This window comes from Strigops habroptila, chromosome 10, assembly GCF_004027225.2.
Source record: "Strigops habroptila isolate Jane chromosome 10, bStrHab1.2.pri, whole genome shotgun sequence".
Classification (NCBI taxonomy): Eukaryota; Metazoa; Chordata; class Aves; order Psittaciformes; family Psittacidae; genus Strigops; species Strigops habroptila.
The window spans coordinates 35,477,879-35,497,311 of record NC_046359.1 but is presented as its reverse complement, the minus strand read 5'-3'; the positions used below and the strand labels follow the sequence as shown (position 1 = coordinate 35,497,311).

General features: G+C 44.6%; 1 protein-coding gene across 1 annotated transcript; it reads left to right on the top strand.

Annotated features, from left to right (window-relative positions):
* Positions 1 to 13,119: 13,119 nt before the first annotated feature.
* On the top strand, positions 13,120 to 19,049 carry SRP9 (signal recognition particle 9). The gene is made up of 3 exons (XM_030499013.1): positions 13,120 to 13,262; positions 15,329 to 15,397; positions 17,393 to 19,049. Exons 1-3 carry the CDS (start codon positions 13,191 to 13,193, stop codon positions 17,510 to 17,512), a joined length of 261 nt encoding a protein of 86 aa, XP_030354873.1. The 5' UTR covers positions 13,120 to 13,190; the 3' UTR covers positions 17,513 to 19,049.
* The last annotated feature ends 384 nt before the right edge of the window (positions 19,050 to 19,433 follow it).

The window sequence follows — 19,433 nt, the reverse complement described above, 5'->3', positions numbered from 1 at the left end:
GCTTGTTAACCAGCAGGTCTCTGATACTGGTACTTATCCAGTGCTAGGCCAAAGAGAGCTCAGAGTATCCTTTCCAATGAAAAAGGACTCAAACGGAATCACAAGGAGCCTGAAATATTTAAGAGAGAGAAAAAGCATTTTCCTTCTTAGCTAAGAAGTACAAACCATAAACTTAGGTAAATTACAGAAAGAAAAAAATAATATCTATAGTAAAAAACAAGGGAAGAGCAATTCATCTACTTACTAGATGCTCCTCATTTCCTGCAGGAGATGAGCAGGAGAACTGGTTGTGAGTACTTATGCAAGCTCATCTAAGTGCTCACTGCAGTGCAGTTCTTTCAGGGCAAAGAAATGGATCTTCACACTTCAAATGAGTAAACTATACTCAGTTCTCACTCCCTCACCTAGGAGGAATTTGAGCTGTTGCTATCAGTTAGCAGAAGTTAGCTGTTCCCTAGTCCGGGCAGAAGCGCTGCACTCAGGAAAATCTTGGGAAGACAAATGATTCAGGAGAGGTCTATGCTCACAGGAAGCTTAAGAAATGCTTTTCTAATCTAAACTTCAAGGCTTTATTCTCGCCATGGGCCATCTATCAGAGAAGGATTATCAGAGAGCAGACTCAGCTACTTGTCCCTGCTTGGAATGGAAGTTGGACCAAACTACCTCTGGAGGTCCATTCCAGCCTAAATTATTCTATGGTTATTCTCCAGCCTCCATGACAGCCTATGTCTGGAAGGAAGGCAGTCATGCACCCACAGGGGAATCCTTCACGCTGGGGAAATTCCTACTAAGGAAAAACAATAAAAGAATCATAGAATAATGGAACCATAATATAGTTTGGGTTGGAAGGGACTTTCAAAGCTCATCTAGTCCAATCTCCTGCAAGGAGCAGGGACATCTTCAACTAGATCAGGTTGACCAGAACAACATCCAGCGTGGCCCTGGGTGTCTCCAGGGATGGTGCATCCACTCCGTCTCTGGGCAGACATCTATCTGATTCAAAAGTCCTATAGACTATATTCAATATTTTTCGTTCTTCCTTTCCATGCAAATCTTCCAGGATTTAAAAGCTGCCGGGTCCAGCTCAGCTTTCATGTGAAAAAAATTAACCTCATACTCAGTTAGGCCATGATTGAACTCAGATCACTTGCTGAATTAGGTTCTCCAGAGCAGTCACAACCATCACAGACTTCACCTAATGATCACCAGTGGGCTGAGATGACTTCTGCACTTGTCCCAGAAGGGGCTGCAGGGAGCAAAGTGAAGACAGGGAAAGACCAAAGGTCTGTGGAGGTGTACATCTGGAAGTTTAAGTTAACCTTACCCTTCTGCAGAGGTAAGTTAGCACAGCTCCTGTGCAGCTTTGATGACAGGACTTGGCTAGTGTAAAAATAGCTGGCACCAGGTTCAGCTTGCTCCCCTTCTGCTAAACAGTCCTGTCACACAAAAAGAAATTGACCCCACTGTACTCAGCAACATTTTTATCCTCCCTCCCCTGCAGTTCAGTGGTACATAAGAGTAATAAATCCGTATTTAAAGGGCTGTTGACTGCTTTAGAACTTCAGCAGTAAAGGAAATAAAGTAAGCACATAAGCATGTAGCCCTTGCACAGTTAAACATGGTCTCTACTGCTGGGTACAACTAAAAGCATGGTTGACTAAGGAACCAAATAAAACTGTAATGCACTACTGTATGATTTATGTCACGTGGATGTTTTTGTAAGCTTTGTTAAGTGGAAACCAGGAGCGGGTGCACATGTTTGCACAAGACAAACAACAGGAACAAACTTATTTTAGGATTCTTACTGCAAGCAAAGCACTGGGGACAAGGAGACAGTCAAAGTATAACACATGCTCGAGCATTGGAATTTTTATGAAGAAGAAATATTCACTCTATAATGATAGGTTGGATGGGGTCAGGTTGGACGGAGCTTGGAGCAACCTGCTCTAGTGGAAGGTGTCCCTGCCTGTGGCAGGGGTTGGAACTGGATGAGCTTTAAGCTCCCTTCCAGCCCAAACCATTCTATGGTTCTATGATATCCACATGGAATGGATAAAATTGGCTTACTTTATACCAGCTGAGTCTGATGATGATGAAGCTACAACATAAATAGCTAATAAGAAATGAAACTTGTATTATTTCATGCTCCTTTATTTTCAGAAGAGGTGATATTAGAATGAAGCCAGTTCTACAGCTTTGTAAACTTCTTTCTTCTGTTTGACAACTTTGAACCTCAAGCAGGTTTTGGGGCCAGCCTAGCAGGCAAGTAAAAATTGCTTCATCATCTCCAACTCAGGGGTTTCTTATTAATCATTATGGGTAAAGATGTTTAATGTCAGGAGAGCAACAGTCTCAACTTCCACAATGCCCATCACACAAATACTTCAAGTGCTTTACAAATACTACTAGGTGAATCTGCATTGAACAGTGATGTGCAGCTTATCAAAGAGAAGCAAAGGCACTGCTATCATGGATCAAATTTTTGAGAGCACTCACAATCTCATTCTCTGCAGGGTCTTTAACACAGGGCAAGCTCACCCTGGTAGAACCCTTACCTTACTTTAGTCACTTAGTAAAAGAGCCTCAGACTCTTCATATACCTTTCTGCAAATGCTGTAACACTCTCCTGTTCTCAAAATCCATTAAGCCAGCTATATATTTGCTTTAAGAAGTGCTGCCAGAGAAACAAGGAGAACTGCTACTTTACTAGAAAGTCCTTTTTGGCTGCATGATTGTGAACGTTTGTAGACGAGTGAAGATGTTTTGAGTCAAACTTAAAAAAGAATGTGGAAATAACCATTAGCGAGCCAGCGGTGCCTGTGAACATCATAGAGGATGTAGAGACGGATATTAAGAGAGTGCTGCGATTCAGCTGGGAGAGATCAAAGAGAGCCAGATAACAGCCAGGGGACATCAGAATACCATGGAAGTTGCTGAGGATGTAGGGAAAGCCTGCATAGTGCTGTGGGACATAAGGGAAGTTGAGTAAGATACGTGTGTCAAGAAAGGTCCCAGAGTGATAGAGAAAACTAGAGGAGACATCATCATGACACAGCTGTCTGAGAAAGCCTCCCAATGCTCTGGGATGCAAGCCTCAGGATGATGATGAAAACCAGAGAATTGCTGGGGACACAAAGGACAGCCAGCTAACACAAGGGAATGTTCCTGACTGCAATTGCATGACAAAGGGCAACAGCTCCTGGGTATAACCACAAGGATGTTTGAAATAATAAAGTCCCAGAGTGTCCAGATATTATGGGCAATAATACATGCTGTTGGAGATCAGGGACCAATGAAGAAGCAATTAGAAATATGCCAAGAAAAAACATACTATATAATGAAATAGGGGGGGAAAAATCATTGCTAGAGAGCATGAGGGAGAATCTGAGGAATGTTTTCACCAGAAGCTCCCCAGCCTTAGGAACCTTCTTGGAGCAGCTGCTGCGCCTGAAGAAGGCTATAGCATGTTAGGGAATGAGAGAGCAACCGTGAGATGCCAGAAACAGGGAAGCAGATTGTGAGTTGAATGACAAATGTGTAAACTGCCGGTTGCTATAAAGGGCCACAGTGTCAGGAAATGTTGGAGCCTGCTGTTCTGCTTCTGGAGGCATCCAGGAAGAATGCGAGTAGAAAGAAGACTGTATAGGTTGAATAGCATCAAGAAACATTGGAGAAGGCCGTGAATACCTTTAAGCCTGTTCAGGGGAGGAATCCAGACAAGGCAGTGAATTGCTGGAGTGGTTGGCAATGCAGCCACATAGAAACCAAGGCAAAGCTGTGATCTCTCAAGGGCCTAAGATACCAGAAAAAAGTTCAAGAAAGAATGCAGATTGCCAGGGGGACTGAAGAATCCTGCATATAAACTAGGGACAACTGAAAAGCTGTGAGATCGGTCAGGAAGCACAGGGTAAGGTCATAGACTGAAACAACTCAGATGTCTGGTTTCACCATTTGACTAATAGAAGAAAGATGTGACCCAAGATAATCCTGCCTGCTTCTCTTTTGGAGTGCAGAACAGAATCCCTTTCAGTACTGTCTTAAAGCAATGAATGCTTCCTGCTGAACAATCAGTGCCATGTATGGAAAATAGCTATCTATCCTATGTCATTGTATGTGTTTAAACTGGGCCTTGGAAACCACAGGAGGCGAGGAGAGGAAAATAATCTCTTTGGGAGAAGGGAAACTTTTTAAGGGCTAAGTGTGCTGAAGCAGGGAGCCCCTTTGCCCCTCACAGCACAGTTACACAGCCCATACATATCACTGGTCTCTCTCATCGTGAGTTTAGAAAGCACTAATAGAGAAAAACAGCCTGGAAAATGTGTTTTATGCAGCATCTAACTCCAGAGCACCAGTCCTAAACAGAGTAACATGGTCAATGTGTTTATAATTCACCGTGCTGACTGGCTCTGGAGCGATGCCTTGCTGGAGCCTGGGCAGAGCGAGGGCCTCAGCTCCTCTCTGGCAACCCGGGTTTGCAGAAGAGATACTCTCTTTGAAACCTGCTCCCTGCTGCACGTCTTCCCAGGGGAACTCTGACTGGCACCAGCACTTCGGCAGCGCATCTCCTCCCTCCTCGCACAGCTCAGCCTCAGGAGACCCATTCTGCAGCCTGCGTTTGGATGGGGAGGGCGGGGGAAGGAGACAAGGAGTTATTTTTCTGCTGCAGAAGACTGAGAACAGCCAGGTTTCCAACCTCTTCCCTTTGTTTGCCTTAAGGTCTCTGGATTTCTGTATCAGGCTCTGGTTCAGCTTCCATTAGCACTTCCTCATCAACATCGTTAACAATGGTTTCCTCACTGAGGGTATCACTAGGATTATACTTACTGCCAGAATCCTCTGGCACAAAATCACTGTCTGAGTCAGAGCAGAGACATAATTAACCCTCGTGGTACTTCTCTGAGGAATGAACTGAATACCTAATAAGATTTATGGGGCATCAAATTGATCCTGCTCCTAAGGAGAAAAGCATCCACTGGCTGAAGTTAGCATTGCCACTGAGGAGTGAGGAGGTTCCTCTGTCAACACAGGAGACGTCTTCACCTCACCTGTACATGGCCTGCATTACCTTAATTGTGTTATTACATGTCTAAACAGCAAACCACTTGTTTACTGCTCTGGCCCTGGATTAGATCATGGTTTCATTACCCAAAGAAAACTATCAGTGTCACTGGATTCTCAGCTTCTGTGAAACTGGTCAGGCTGGAGTCAGGCAGGGCAAGACTATCTTACTCGAAATTACCAGCATTCCATTTGCAAACACCCTTCAAACACTCCTGATCACATTCTCAATCTAGATTTATGATTCAACTTACAACTCCAGAGGCTGAAATAGAACTGCTGGATAATTTTCCCCACATATGGAGAAGAGTGCGGCCCCACAGAAGAGAAATAAGAATCAAAAGGAGAAATAAGAGTCAAGATTTATACAAACTTGCATGGGTTTGCTGTTTTCAACTCCAGAGACAAGAGCTTTACTTCCCTCCAGAAAGTAATCCATCACTTCAGTGGCAGACATTTACAAGCAAAGCTAATTAACTTTCTAGGTCCAGAAGGATCCCCTCCCAAAAGCTGATAATACGCCTCAGTGGGGTAGGAGAAGGATAGCACAGTCCTAGCTGGCTGGGAAGGATCTCTGGAGAAAGTACATATCATACAGATTTCTGTCTGCAAAAACCAGTAGTCTGCTAAGATCTGGAAGCCTCAAAATCCTTTCACTTCTGCTGGGAATTCAGTTCAAAGCAGCTGCATCTAAATGTTGCATAGCAAATGCTACGCTGGCAAATCTTTCTTATGGCTCTTGTTTTTAAATCAACAAGAGTAAACTCTACAGAGCAGGAGGTAGCTCTAGGGCAGCCACATTTACCCTAACTGTTTCAGATAAAAGTGAGAACAACCCTAAGGAAAAAAATAAAGAGTATTTGAAATATGTATGAGCAGACACACTGCCCTGCCTCATCTCTTTGTGCTGCATAAGGGGCACACAGATGGGCTGAATCCTTATACAGAGAGATCTGGTACAGAGATTCCTTAGAAAACATGCAGCTACCAAGCTAGCATTCCCAGTTCCTCTTCCTCCTGGCCGGGAGTGGGTAACAGGCAGGGACAGGCGGAAGGAGGGTCAGCATCAGGCTGGGAATTGCCTGAAGGCCCCTCATCTTCCTCTGAACCCTAAAATGATGAGAGTGGTATTTCCTCCTTCATTCACATCCCTTCTATATCTGTTTCTGGTATCTGTGTGACCTCTAAACTTCCGCTTCATGTGAAAGACGGGGGAACTTTGTCATTTACTCCTGAAGCAGCAAGATCACTTCAACCTTTGACTTACTTCATACACATAACAAAAAGATATAATGAGATCAGTAAAAGTTGCTAATGGAGAGAGAAATCACCTCAGCAAGAATGCAACTGTTAGGGCACATTTCAAATCTTGTTAGTAGTTACCCCTTCAACATAAAGTCACAACCCTGGCATGTCATTTATACAGATATTCTCCCTGTCCCCACTCCTACACGCCACCTAGATCTCCTTTCATGTTTTTAATGTACTCCAAACCTTATGTGAATGCTGAACTTACAGATTTGAGGTTAAAATTCCTCTGCAGACTCAAGCCAACTGAAGGGCCAGGTAAATACTTGCAAGCTTTGTGACAAAGACCTTAACAGCAGCACCATGTTGGAAAGGAGGAATCCCTTCCCAGCATAGATCCTAGCTCTTATGTGGGCCTGCAAGCCCAATAGCTACACAACCTCTGCACCAGGCATCTTCTAAAGAAAGGTGCCATACTGCAGACATCAGAGGAACGTGTGTGCTTGCAAGTTGTTTCCAGAATTGGCAATGCAAATGCCAAGAATCCACACTGACACTGATCTGGCCATAATTTGGACCTCTGCCTGCACCAACTCTTGACCAAGGGCAAAGGCTCAAATGGGAGAGCTTGAGGAGCCAGCAGCTCTGGCATCCTCCTCTGAGGGCATGGGACAAGTTGCTGATTCAGATCCACTCCCCCTGCTCAGCTTGTCCTACTTCTTCTTGTGGCAATGACCACCTCTTCAGCTCTGCCTGCCCAGTGGCTCATGTGGACTCACCTGCTTCGGTCAACCTGAGCCAGACTTAGCTTAAATAGATTAAGTAGGAGGTTTCTGTTAACCCAGTTTGATTGAAGTGGGTTAAGGGGCACTCACACAAACACCTCTGCAAACACATGATGAGAAGGCATTAATTCCTGGGAAAAGGCAACGATAAGCGGCTGGGACTAACAACCTCTTTCACTAACACTGCTCAATCAAGAGTCCATTTGAATGAGGCCATGCAACTTCAGCGCCACCATGGATTTACTTTGCAAACAGCAGAAGTCATTGTTTCCCACCAGCTGCACGTTGCTGCTCTCACAACAGCACAGGGGAAGGAGGAAGTAAAAAAGTTACTCTTTTACTTCAGCAAGAAGTCAGCAGGGTTCAGCCACCAGCAAGGTTCAGGCTTTAGCATTTCAGCAGGCTAGGAACTGCTCACATGTTCCTTTCTGCAGGCTGAACTGAAAAGGAGGTAATTTCCACCTGATCTAGGCTGAAACATGTAGTTTAGAATTAGAAGTCAACTTAGTTAGAGGTACTGAAAGCCCTTCTGGCCCAGGTGCAGTTATGGGGAAGGCGTCACGGGAAGCATCTAATCTCACTTGCCTGTTGTGGTGATTTGTACCCTTCTATTACATCAGCCATGGCAGCATGAGCAGCACAGGTAAACCAGCCTTAAGTCATGCCTATCAAATAAAAAGCTTTTCTATTTAAAGATTCATGTCAGAAATCAGTGTGCTTCCAGTCTGTGCCAGCAGATGATCTAACTCCATCTGAAGCATGCTCAGAAACTTCACATGACGGTGATGGAAAATCTATGAGTGCTTAAAGCTACGAGTGTCTGTCTGCTTCCAGAGTGCTTCAAACACCAGTCCATGAGCTGGCTACCAGATGTGTTCTTCTCTTCCCTGAAGGCCATCACGAGGACTGCTATTTCATTCTCAAATCTTGACAGTCAATGCTGTGACAGAATAGAGTCTGCTCTCTAACATATGTCTCTTGCATGACAGCACATTCATTTGAATATGTTATTATGCTGAAGGGACTAAACTGACCACTTAACAGGAAGGGATGCATCTTTCTAGCTATCAGAAGCAAACAGCTTAACCAGAACACTGTCAGAACAGCATCCAAAAATGAAAGGGCAGTTTCTATTAATGCCACACAGGCAATATGCAGGGACAGCTCTCTTGCAGGTGTAATGGCTATTGACATGCACACATGTAAACTCCCTAACGTACAAGAAGATTAGATTAGACCATATTAAACAGCAGGGTTTTTTTCCTAATGGTTAGAGCAAACTAGGAAATAATGCTGCCTTGGGGAAGGTTATGGCTAAAATGTATGGCAAGTGTGGATCATGGTGTGCGCAAGGCTGTGGGCTCCCAAGGGATGTGTTTGGAGTGTGTTTCCTTTCACAGGAGCAAGGGCACTGGGGAAAAGGAATAAGGATAGTGCCGGGCACCCAGGTCTCATCCTGACCTGAAGCTGTGACTTGGCTGGGACAGGCACTGATCAGGGCAGGGCCTCAGAATGCTGCTGTCCAAATACAGCCTTTACTATCACGAACAGCATTTTAACCAAGCGATACCAATATTTCATTATCCTTTTAGGACAGTACGAGTCTGAATCACTTGATAAGATGCTTGTGTGCAAGAGAAATAGAAAATTAGCATTGATGTAATTAACTGTGTATGGCTCAACCCGGCCAAACCATTAGCCAAGCTGTTTAAAACATAAACCCATAGAAAGGAGCTGTACATTTTGTACTCCTTCAGGAGCTGTGTGGCTCGGTTTGGCATGTTATAACCCATCCAGGAGCATGAACTGCTTCTGACTGCAGGCTCCGTTCTCATGGGTACTGAGATTCAGAAGCCAGTGAGATGTCAAAGACCTCAGATCTCACTGTACTCAAGAGCTATCTGCATCTTTATGCACAAAAATACCTTTTCAAAGGCAAAAATAACCCCTTGTGATTGAAGTTTGCATCAGTACAAATCCCAAGCTGTTTGAGACCATACACACACCAGAATGGAATGTATAATCACCATGCCCATGCCTTCTCCTCAACTTTACTGAGGGCTGGGTTGAAGCTAGTTTGAAAGAAATGACTATATCTCCTTCTTTAAGCATTAAGCATTCCTGGCAGAAATCCTTGCTTTATAACTAATTCCTCATTAGCACTCCTTTAGACCTGTATAACTGCGCTGACTTTATGCTGCTCCTGGTCCAAGAAAAGGATTATCATCTCAGCACCGAAGTCTGCTCTTAATTAAACTGCTACAGAACCAGAAAAAAAATCCACTGAAATAAATGGAATGACTCTGGATTTACAGCAGCATAACCGAGATCAGAGTTTGTCCTATTGTTTCCCATCAAATCCATAATTTACCAAGATAATGCATAGTGCTCTGTACAAACCTTCTTTTAGCTGGAAAGACCAGCTTGTTTTACCCACCAGTGGTATGCCACAGTGGCAGATAACTATTTTAATGAATTTAATACTCTTTATCTGAATTCCTTATGCAGGAAAGAAAAACACATTTGCAAATAAGAATATGGCACCTGCCTTAGACTGAATAAAAGCATGAATGTGAAGAACAGGAAACCAAATATCTCACCCTGAGTGATGCTAAGCAGCTGCAACTTCCATGAGCTTTGTCAGAGTCGCAAGAACTCAAGATCTCTGTGGATGGTATTTTAGCATATAATGCAAGGTCTTTTTCTGCTCTTTTCTTTCAGTTTGTCATTTATGCAAAGGAAGACACTAGATAAAATACTAAAGAAATTACCATGTGGAATCCGGATGCCTGAACGTAACTATACAAAGCAGAACTTGCAGTGGCAATGCATGTAGAAGCTTGATCAAAGAGAGATCATTAATCATGTACACACAGGTTGGATGAGGGGAAAAGGCCTGAGGAAAAACCGCATGAAAAGTCTTCATTGCACAGTTGTTACATTATTGCTTCATAGCTTTTTATGGCCTTAAATCCAAGCTAAAAAAGACATTATCTAAGGTGGTCTGGGGGATGCAGCAAGGAAAGACTGAGGAAAGGGTAGCTGAGGTTTTGGAGCATTCCAAATTTCACTTACAAGTGATGGAATGGCTGTTAAGATCGCTGGAATGATTTCTTGCATGGAAGAAAGCAGGAACTCAAGAAAAGAAAGCAAGATAAGTATGTATGTTTTAGCAGAATTCTTACCAACTACTAAATTATTATTGGCTGCATACCAAACACTCCACAGAGTGATAAACAACTGTTCATTTTATTTCACTAAACAAAAAGCCCATTGAAAGATTTCTACTATTCCTGCATTCACTGGAACTCACTTGGAAAACACAGTTTTGGACGTACATCAAACACAACTTTCAGCTGAATAACTGCAGTGGTCTAAGTTACTTTTCAAACATGTCAAGAAAATGTTCTGTTCTCCAGGCAAGAGGAGAACACCACAGTGAAGCAGCACACTAACTATAGGTATCAGACATTCCCCGAGGCTCAGAAATAGCTTCTCCTTTTAATTGCCAAGATTTCAGCAACTGGCCTTGTTTTTGGGAGAGCTGGAGAGGGGGGATGGTTTCACATACAGCCCCCCTATTTTTGGTGGCAAGCCAGCAAAAGCAGTAGGAATTCCCATATCCTGCCTTGCCACCAAAAAAGGTACGTTTCCAGCAGCTGTGTCAGCACAACAGTATGTAGGGCCACAGAGTAAACTGGAAAAACGAACCCATCTGGGTTAAAAAACCGCGTTACTAAAAGCGGTGCTGCTTTTAACGCAAGCACTGGTTTGATGCCCACTGCAGTTACAAACAGCTGCGGCAGCACAACCGTGGGGCCATAGGTGGCGGTGGTGGCAGGGAAGACGAAATCCTTAAGATCTGCAGCCAGGAAGAGGCTGTGCAGAACTGTGTATCAGGCTGCACATAGCTGTCACAGTGACACATCACATTTTCTTCACAGGTAAGGCCAATTATGAAATCCCTCTCTCTGCTCTTTGCCCTGGCTGCTGCAGTTCGTCACCTCCCAAGTTGTGCATATCCTAAACTGGATCACAGAAATCATCTGAGTTAAGGAAGGAATACCAAAATGGGTTTGTTTTCTAATCTTGCTCTGTTGCATTAGCTCAACTGCAGAAATGGTGAATTACAGAGTTAATGAGCAACCTTTGGCAAGCTCCTAAGCCAGTTCTTGTGTCAAAATAACCATAAAAGATCCTGAACATTTGAGTCAAAATCAAAATCCTATGAAAAGCAACCAACCCCAAGGTGCTTCTGAGTGGACAGCCCCAAACTGGGGGCAAAAAATATGTGTCCCACTTAAAAACCCAGATCCAAATTTAGTGAGCAATGGTTCTGTGAAATGTTGCGCTCCCCACACCCTCATTTTCATGGATTTACATCCACCCTGTATTTGTAAAACACCACCAAAAGCAATTCTTGCTCTGCTGCTACAAATGGCTACCCAAAACCTAAGATAGTGGAGAAGCAGTCCTTCCCCGTTAGGTTCTGTGGGATAATTGGTTTAGGTTCTTTCCATACATCTATCACCTTTAATGAGAATCTGAAAGACATCTCTTACGTTTCTGAAGCTCGGTTCTCAGACACAGCGGCATCTAAACTCTGTGAGCAGTTCTGGAAAGGAAAAAAGAGAAAGTCTTAAGTCTTTCCACTGTTCACAGCCTCCACTCTTTGGTGCAAAGCCCTTTACCAGAATTGTTTAGACCACGTTTGTAACACCCACAAGTTGCAATATATTAAAGTTTAGCAGTCTGGTTACCACAGTTGATCCCCACAGTAACAATTATTTTCTGCTTTACTGACTCAGGGAAACTCATTCTAGTTTTTCTCCTCTTTACCTCCCATCCGCCCTTTTATTTCTATGCCATGTTTCTTCATTCTCCCTTGCGCCTATTGTGCCTTTTGCAGTCAAACCCCCTACAGCTACTATTTCCCCATGTTGCTAGGGGAGACTTACACACAGACCTGCCCTAAACTTTCCTGTTCGTTTGTTTGGCTGCGCTGTTGAGGATTGCCCAGGTCAATAAAACTAACTCCAAGTTGTGAGCCGCTGCCAGGAGCTCCTGAGTTTCCAAGTGCATGCCCATAAAACGGAGGGCTGCAATTTCTAGGTGTTTATTGTAATTGCAGCAGTTACACAAGCCGTGTAACGTGGTCAGAGCTCAGCACTGTGGCTGGCTACAACCGTTGTGCAACGAAGGAGCGAAAAACACAGGTCGCTTCAGGAAATGGGATTTTATGGTGTAACAGGAGGAATCGTGGGTTTTATCCCTCCCTCATTTCTCTTTTGAAATGAATTTCGGTTTTAGGTAAATGCTTTACACACACACGTTTGTGTTCCCCAAGATCTTTACAATATTACAACGTTGGGTCTTTCTGAAACCAGCAGCTTCGCTCCCAGTGCCAGGCGCCGCCTCAGCACCCCTCTGAGGGGCTGCGGCTGCCCCAGCGGCCCAGACAAACCGGCGAGCTGCTCTTAAATATCCTTTTTGTTCCACATGGATCCAACCTCCAGCATCACAAAGGACCTTCCAGTCTGGGAAAAGCAGGACTAGATCCAGCTGTAAAAGCCAGCCGAGATAACCTCACCCTCAGGACTCGCCTTGCTAGGGCTGGCCTAGAGCGCTGCCCTCACCTCTCGCCAGCTCCTCCTCACCAGGCCAGGCTTCGACGCTGGCCCACCCGCGCCCTTCAGGCTGAGGGGCTGTCGAGGAGGCTTCCCGCACCCGGCCTGTGGAGCCCCGCAGGAGTCGCCTCCGGGCGGGCTGCTCCTCCGCCGGCAGCGGGGATCGAACCCTCGACTCCCGGGCCGGCGGGCAGCCTACTCCGCTCCCGCGCGGCGGCGCAGCCACCAATGGGAGCCTCTGCCGGCATCCCGCCGCGCCTCGCGGGGTCGCTGTGGCAACCGCGTTCCCCTCTCCGCGCCCCTCGGCCGCGCTCCGCCCCTAAGCCCGCGATCTCTGAGTCAGGCGCTTCGCGATTGGGCCCCAGTTTCTCGCTGACCAATGAGAGGCGCCGGCTTGTAGTGCCGCAGCGCCTGCCGCCTTCCGCGCCATCTTGCCGCCGCGGGGGTAGCGGAGCACCGCACCGGCCCCGCCATGCCGCACTACCAGGCCTGGGAGGAGTTCACGCGTGCTGCAGAGAAGCTCTACCTCGCCGACCCCATGAAGGTGGGTGGGCGCCGCGCCGGGAGGGATGAGCGGCCGGGCTGGGCCTCCGCCGCCCGCGGTAGGCCCGGGCGGAGCAGCTGTGTGGTGAGGCGGTGGCTGCAGCGCTCTCGGTCCGTGTCCGGGGAGGCAGGCGGGCGCTGAGCCCTGTGCGGCGGGGCCTGCAGGTGCGGTTGTAGGGCCTGCAGCGGGCAGGGGGGAAGCAGCAGCCGGGAGGGGGGTGCTCATGTAAGACCCCCCCCAAACCGGGCGTAGGGGACGGCGCAATAGGTGGTGTTATTGAGTTGCGGAACCTCAGAGACGTTGTGCTCATTACAGTGTGTCTGTGAGTTAGAACCGGGATTACGAGTTCCGCGGAATGAAAGGTGTGTTCAGAGAGGGTTTGGTTTATGAGTTCAGAGCTTCTAAGACTGCATCGTTTGACTTCGCCTTCCTAAAAGGTTAAAGCACTCATTAGCTCTTACGTGGTGGTGCCTGCAGTGCCTTTGCAGACTGGAAGGTGCTTGTTTCCTAAAGAGTAATTGCTCTAAGAATATTCTTAGAGCTGTATGACTGCTTTTTGTTTCTTTTCAGGAGTGTAGTTTGTGCAGCTGTTAAAAGTAACTTGAGTATCCAGAAAAAGCCTTATGATTCAGCCAGAGAGCAGCACAAAAGGCAATGTGGAACTCATATGCTTGAGAAAACATCAGGCAAAAAAGGCCTAGTTTTCTTCACCAAAAATAGAGGACGTGGAGACACCTTCAGAAGTAGTTTTTAACATAGGGAAGTGGTGAATTCCCCAACACTGGACACGTAGTATTCAGCTGGACAGGCTGCTGGGACATCTAGTTTAGCCATGCTATGCCTGGAAAGGTTGGACCAGATGATCCTTGAGGTCCCTTCCAAACTGGTGTTCTGAGATTCTATCATCTGCCTTTAATTAGCATTGGTGATGACTTCATATGCAGTTGCCACTATCTACTGACAATAAAATTGTCGTGTTTTACCTTCTTATGTTCTGAAATAGTCAATAAAATGAAAGAGGGGGATGTTGCTGCAGCCAGGAGTTCCTCTTCCCCTCTTCTGCAGGGGCCTCCAAAGGCAATCCCTCCCCATCCCTGACAATAAACTTGTCTTGTATGAAGGAGTTTACGTAGGCTCCAGAGTCACAACACGAGTACGGAGAACAAGCCCGAGGAGCTTTCGTGTGTAACTTGGCTTGTCAAGAAACTGAGGGAAGAACAAGAATCGTGGGAGATAGTGCATGTTCTCCGTGGGCTGGTGGAGGCTTAGTAGTGAGTGGTCCTGTCTTTCGTGGGAGCAAGCTATCTATCAACTCCATGTCTGCTTGTGGCAGCATCTCTTGTTCTTTGGGAACAGTAGGAACTGTTTTAGGGAGGAGCTGAATCCTGAAAGCAGTTAATTTGAAAGTTCTTCAGTCCTCTAATTACTCTAAAAGTGCTACTCTTTGTATCTTCCCTTTCCACTTGCGGAAACATCAGAACACTTCAAATCTGTCTGTAGGCAGTGGTGCAGCTATTGAAATAACTGTAGTGGCTGGAAATACGACTGGTTTACGTATTAGGTTAGGTACCATAGAAGAAAAAGTAGTAATGTTGAGTTTACCTCACTCAGTTAATCCCTTTCAAGTCTTCATTTAGACTTGATTTTAGATTTAGGCTTCATTTAGACTTCATTTTTTTAAGTGTTTCAAGATTATAAACACAAGCTTCCAGTTAGTTCTTCTGAGGTGTCTCGTATTGCTATGACTCCTGTGGTTCATCCTGCCTGTCACTGAGGTTTCTGCAGTTCTCCGTGCTGTATTTACCATGAATGTGCCCAATGTTCAGCTTCTGATGCTGCTGTAATACTGGTTTAACATGTTAGGCAGGGAAATGTGATGGTTCAACTCCCACACCATCCTGGCTGTGGGATTTGTGGCCACCAGGGCTGAGGGCCACCACAGAGGACGTGAAAAGTGAAGCAGTACATCCTTAGAAGAAAAGGGAGCCTGTGAGCAGGTTTCCTTCAGGTATGCTCTGAGAATTGTTAGCTATGGGCCTTAATTCTTGCAATGTTTGTCATTTCAGGTGCGGGTTGTTCTCAAATATCGCCACTGTGATGGGAACCTCTGTATCAAAGTCACGGATGATGTAGCTGTAAGTACAGAGTATCTTCCCCTTTCAGGGCTTATTGTGCTTCTCATACACTTGCATTTTGCTGTCAGTCAACTTGAGAGCTCTTGGGCATTGCCTTGAGAATGCCTGACTGTTCTCTGAACACTACTTGTGCTCAGCCTTCCCTAGTTGCTGTGCCTGTGACTGACACTTACCTGTGGTTCAGCTCTGCACAGGCCAGGAAAAGTTGTAACACTTCAGTGTCCTTCCCAAGTGTCAGCATAATTCAGGATTTTAGGAAAACAAGCACCACAAAAATCTTACAAGCTCTCTCTATCTGAAAATGCTTTACAGAGTGACATTGGTAGCTTCCACAGAAGCATTTCAGGAGCATCTTCAAACACAGGTGTTTACTAGTGTGAATGTGGCCCTTTTCATTTGCTCAGAGTGGTGACAACTTCCAACCATAGGTTAAGCTCCTTTTTGGTGACTATAAGACAGTGGAGTGATGTTGAGACGGAAGGACAAGATTCCACTGCAGTTCAGAGATCCCATTTTCTGAAATCCTGTCATGTATCAGATACTCATTCAGTGAAAACTGAACATACATGCAACATGGAATTCTGCAGTGTCCTTCCCAGGGCTGCTGTATGAGGAGGTGGTGCAACTGTGCTTACTGGTTGCTCGTGTTCTAATTAGCTGGGAGTGCGCTTAGAAGCGTGGTGGGGTTAGGGTGGTGGGCACTGGTGTACGTGTGCTGATGCACATGCCAATGCCAGGTTCTTGGTGCCACTGGTGGTGTAGCCAGGTTGGTTTTCTGTAGTCCAGAGTAAGTGCCCTTCTCTGATCTTCAGACATGGAAAAAGTTGGATTTCTTCTTTCCAGAAGTAGTCTGGCACTGCTATTCCAGTAGCTGGGAGACACGTGAAACTCCAGTAATGACACTTCTTGCTAGGGTGATAGGGCTTGATGTGGGTGAGATGTTGAGTTTGGGGCACTGGTAACAGAGGGAATGGGGGCAGTTTAGTTGAAATCTTCCATAGGTGTAGTTGGAGTGGGGTGGTTCGTGACTGTGTACTCTTTTCAGTTATAGACTTTCCTACCTGCTTCTAGTCAGGGAAAGCTGTTACACTTGGGGATGGCAGGGGACTGGTTTTGTTTGGGATTTTGGGGGGGGATGGGGGGACGGGAGTCTGCCTTTTTTTCTAAAGGCAGAAAGAGAAGTTTTCCTTGATGCTCAATCTGTAGAACTCATATAGTTGAAAGAAAAAATAAACTGTGTTATACTGTTTGTCTCTAAAATAGGAATGTAAGGCTGGAAAAAGTCACTGTGTTCACAACACTGAAGAATGGAGCATTCTGGGGTTTTTTTCACTGTTATATCAGCCTGGGCAGTCATACTCAGGCTGCACAAGTGTAAGGAATTAGTCAGCAAAAAAGCCCTAAGCCATTTCATAAGTCACTGACATAGTGCTCTTGTCCCTTTTGCACTCACAGGCTTGTCACATCAAAATGTTCCTTTTTATCTTAATCAGATGCAATGTTCCTTATTTAGGACTGTCTTAGAGACAGATTTTGCCTAGGGGAGGGGATCCCCTTCAGTGGGAAATACTGATTTTGTGTCACTGGCAGTGTAACACCAGGGACTGTGAAGGGCAAAATAAACTTACTTCCAGAATACAGTGAATAGGAAAGGAATTCCAGGTTTAAAATCTGGTTCTGTTTTTAGACAATACAAACAGGAGTGTCCTTAAAGACAGCTTTAACCCTAAGTTTTAGCACCTTTTTGGGGAGAGAAGAAACCAGGATAAATCATGAGCTTCCCTATTTTCAAAATGGAAGGTGTGAGCCTTGTGTCAGCACAGATGTGTGTGTATTTTTAACCAGGGTAGATAGGTGTTGGTGCTGCTGCATGGGAACAGCATGCCACAAATGAACATTTAAGTACTTGTTTTGCGCGTTTCAAGTATCTTGCAACTATAAACAGGATAAAACCAGTTTGAGTGAAATCTGATGTGAAGCAACTTTCTCTTACAGTGTTTGCTGTATAGAACAGACCAGGCACAAGATGTAAAGAAGATTGAGAAATTCCACAGTCAGCTCATGCGACTCATGGTAGCGAAGGAATCCCGCAGTGCTGCCATGGAAACAGACTGAACTGCTGCAAATACAATGAGTGCTCCGGTCATATTTCACTGGAAGAAGATATCTCTTGGATTTGAACGAATACTGGGACAGGAGATGCTTTTGTGGACTGAAGTGGACTGATGGCAAGTCTGAAGCATTTCCCCTCCCACCCTCCAAGCTCTGCTTTGGAAAACTAGGGAAATAAATGCTTTCAATTGAAAGCTTATATTTATTTTTGGTAATTGAACAAGAAACTAATCTTACCCATTAGGTATGCTAAGAAGACAAGTAAATATTTTAAATCTGCAGTACTTTAGTCTGAATTTGATGGGCCACAAGCATATTTCTGGAAAACTACTACAAAATTTCATACAAGTTTTATTGTGTTCTTACCTTTATGCTGGTGTATTCACACAGTGGGAAGGTTTATTAACTTGACTAATACTGTAGCCTGATGACTGGATCTAATAAACACTTACGTAAATGATACACATCAGCGGGGTTTAGAAGAACAGATGTTTTCTGAACTGCAATGTTAAAATTGCCTTTTTGTATTAGCATTGTCATTAGCAAGACTTCAGCTTTTAGTATTGATCTTGGTCATAAGCTGTGCATTATCTGTGATGCAGTTTGTAGAACTGTTACACTGGCTAAATAAAACTTATGTATTTTAAAAATGGAAGTAAAACTTCGCTTGAACATTGCTAGAGATGGATGAGAAACGGGGAGCTGCTTTTCTGCTTGTGAAAATATGAAAAGAGTAGTGACTTTTTTCCAGGCTTAAACTATTTTAGACTAGCCAGGGGACCTTTTCCCATCCTTGCTTCAGGCACTGTTGGAAGTATATCAGCAAGACAATTTCTGGAAGCTCTTGCCTATTGTGTTAATAGAAAAAATGCAGCCAAACACTCTGGATTCCTTATTTTAGCAGTTTGCAAACTGCATTTTCAAATATTACATGTGGCAGATGGATGTCAGCCAACTGAATAAATGGCTGAAAACCAGCTTAATAAACACTTAAATACCATTGTCAAAAATAGACCAATGCTCCTGTGGTTTAGATTTGGTTTTCATTGTTACCTCTGGTAAGGTGATGGAAGGCTTTTTGCTGGAAATCCCAGTAGCTGAAATGAATACTTGCTTTGACTAGTTCTTGCATACTTAAAACCAGATGACTATTTTAATGAAATTAGCTTATTGGTATAACTAGACTTTTCCAGGACTAATGTTTTGGGTTAAACCAAGCCACGCAAGTCTGTAGTGGCATTTCTATATAACAAAACAATCTACTGAAATAGCTACCTGCTGTCACTTACATAAAAATAATTGAGCTACTTGGAAGCAGTGGAGTTCCCACATTTGCCAAAGGCTTGGAAAAAACCCCAGGCTTGAATATTACATTAGAGTACCCTTTTAGCTGAACATATGATGATGCATATTGTTGGAAAAGTGCTAAATTCCCAGTGAAGGCTCACATTCTAGTCTACAGGAGTGACTGGTATGTATGTAACGGTTTGGGGTTTGTATCAGCTTTTGAAATACAAATAAATCCAGAGAGAAGGTTAAACTTTGTTTGTAGTTAATTAAGATACTGTAATGCTGAAAATTTTCCTTGATGCTCCAAATTATTTTCCTAATGTTTGCAATAGAGTATGTTAAGTAGTTGAACTACTTTTGTCTAAAGCACTGTTCTGTGCTATGAATGGTCGCTACACAGTCATGCGAAGATTTAAGCTGTTAAATTAGCAGGTGAAAAGGCTGCAGCTATTCTAGTGTAATTTTTTGACATCTCTTATAACTTGGTTTGGTATGTCGATGTCTTCTGTGAGCTGAGGGTACAGAAAGGCTTGAGTGATCTTTAAGGTCCCTTCCAACCCAAACCATTCTATGATGAGGATGACACTTGCTTTTGCATGGAGGATACAGTAAAGAGGGAGAGAGAGGAGACTGT

Excerpts from the sequence above, each read along its gene's own strand:
- SRP9 (XM_030499013.1), top strand. The coding sequence starts at position 13,191 with ATGCCGCACTACCAGGCCTGGGAGGAGTTCACGCGTGCTGCAGAGAAG. Across the intron at positions 13,263-15,328 it reads ACCTCGCCGACCCCATGAAG|GTGCGGGTTGTTCTCAAATA; the intron begins GTGGGTGGGCGC and ends TTGTCATTTCAG. Across the intron at positions 15,398-17,392 it reads AAGTCACGGATGATGTAGCT|TGTTTGCTGTATAGAACAGA; the intron begins GTAAGTACAGAG and ends TTTCTCTTACAG.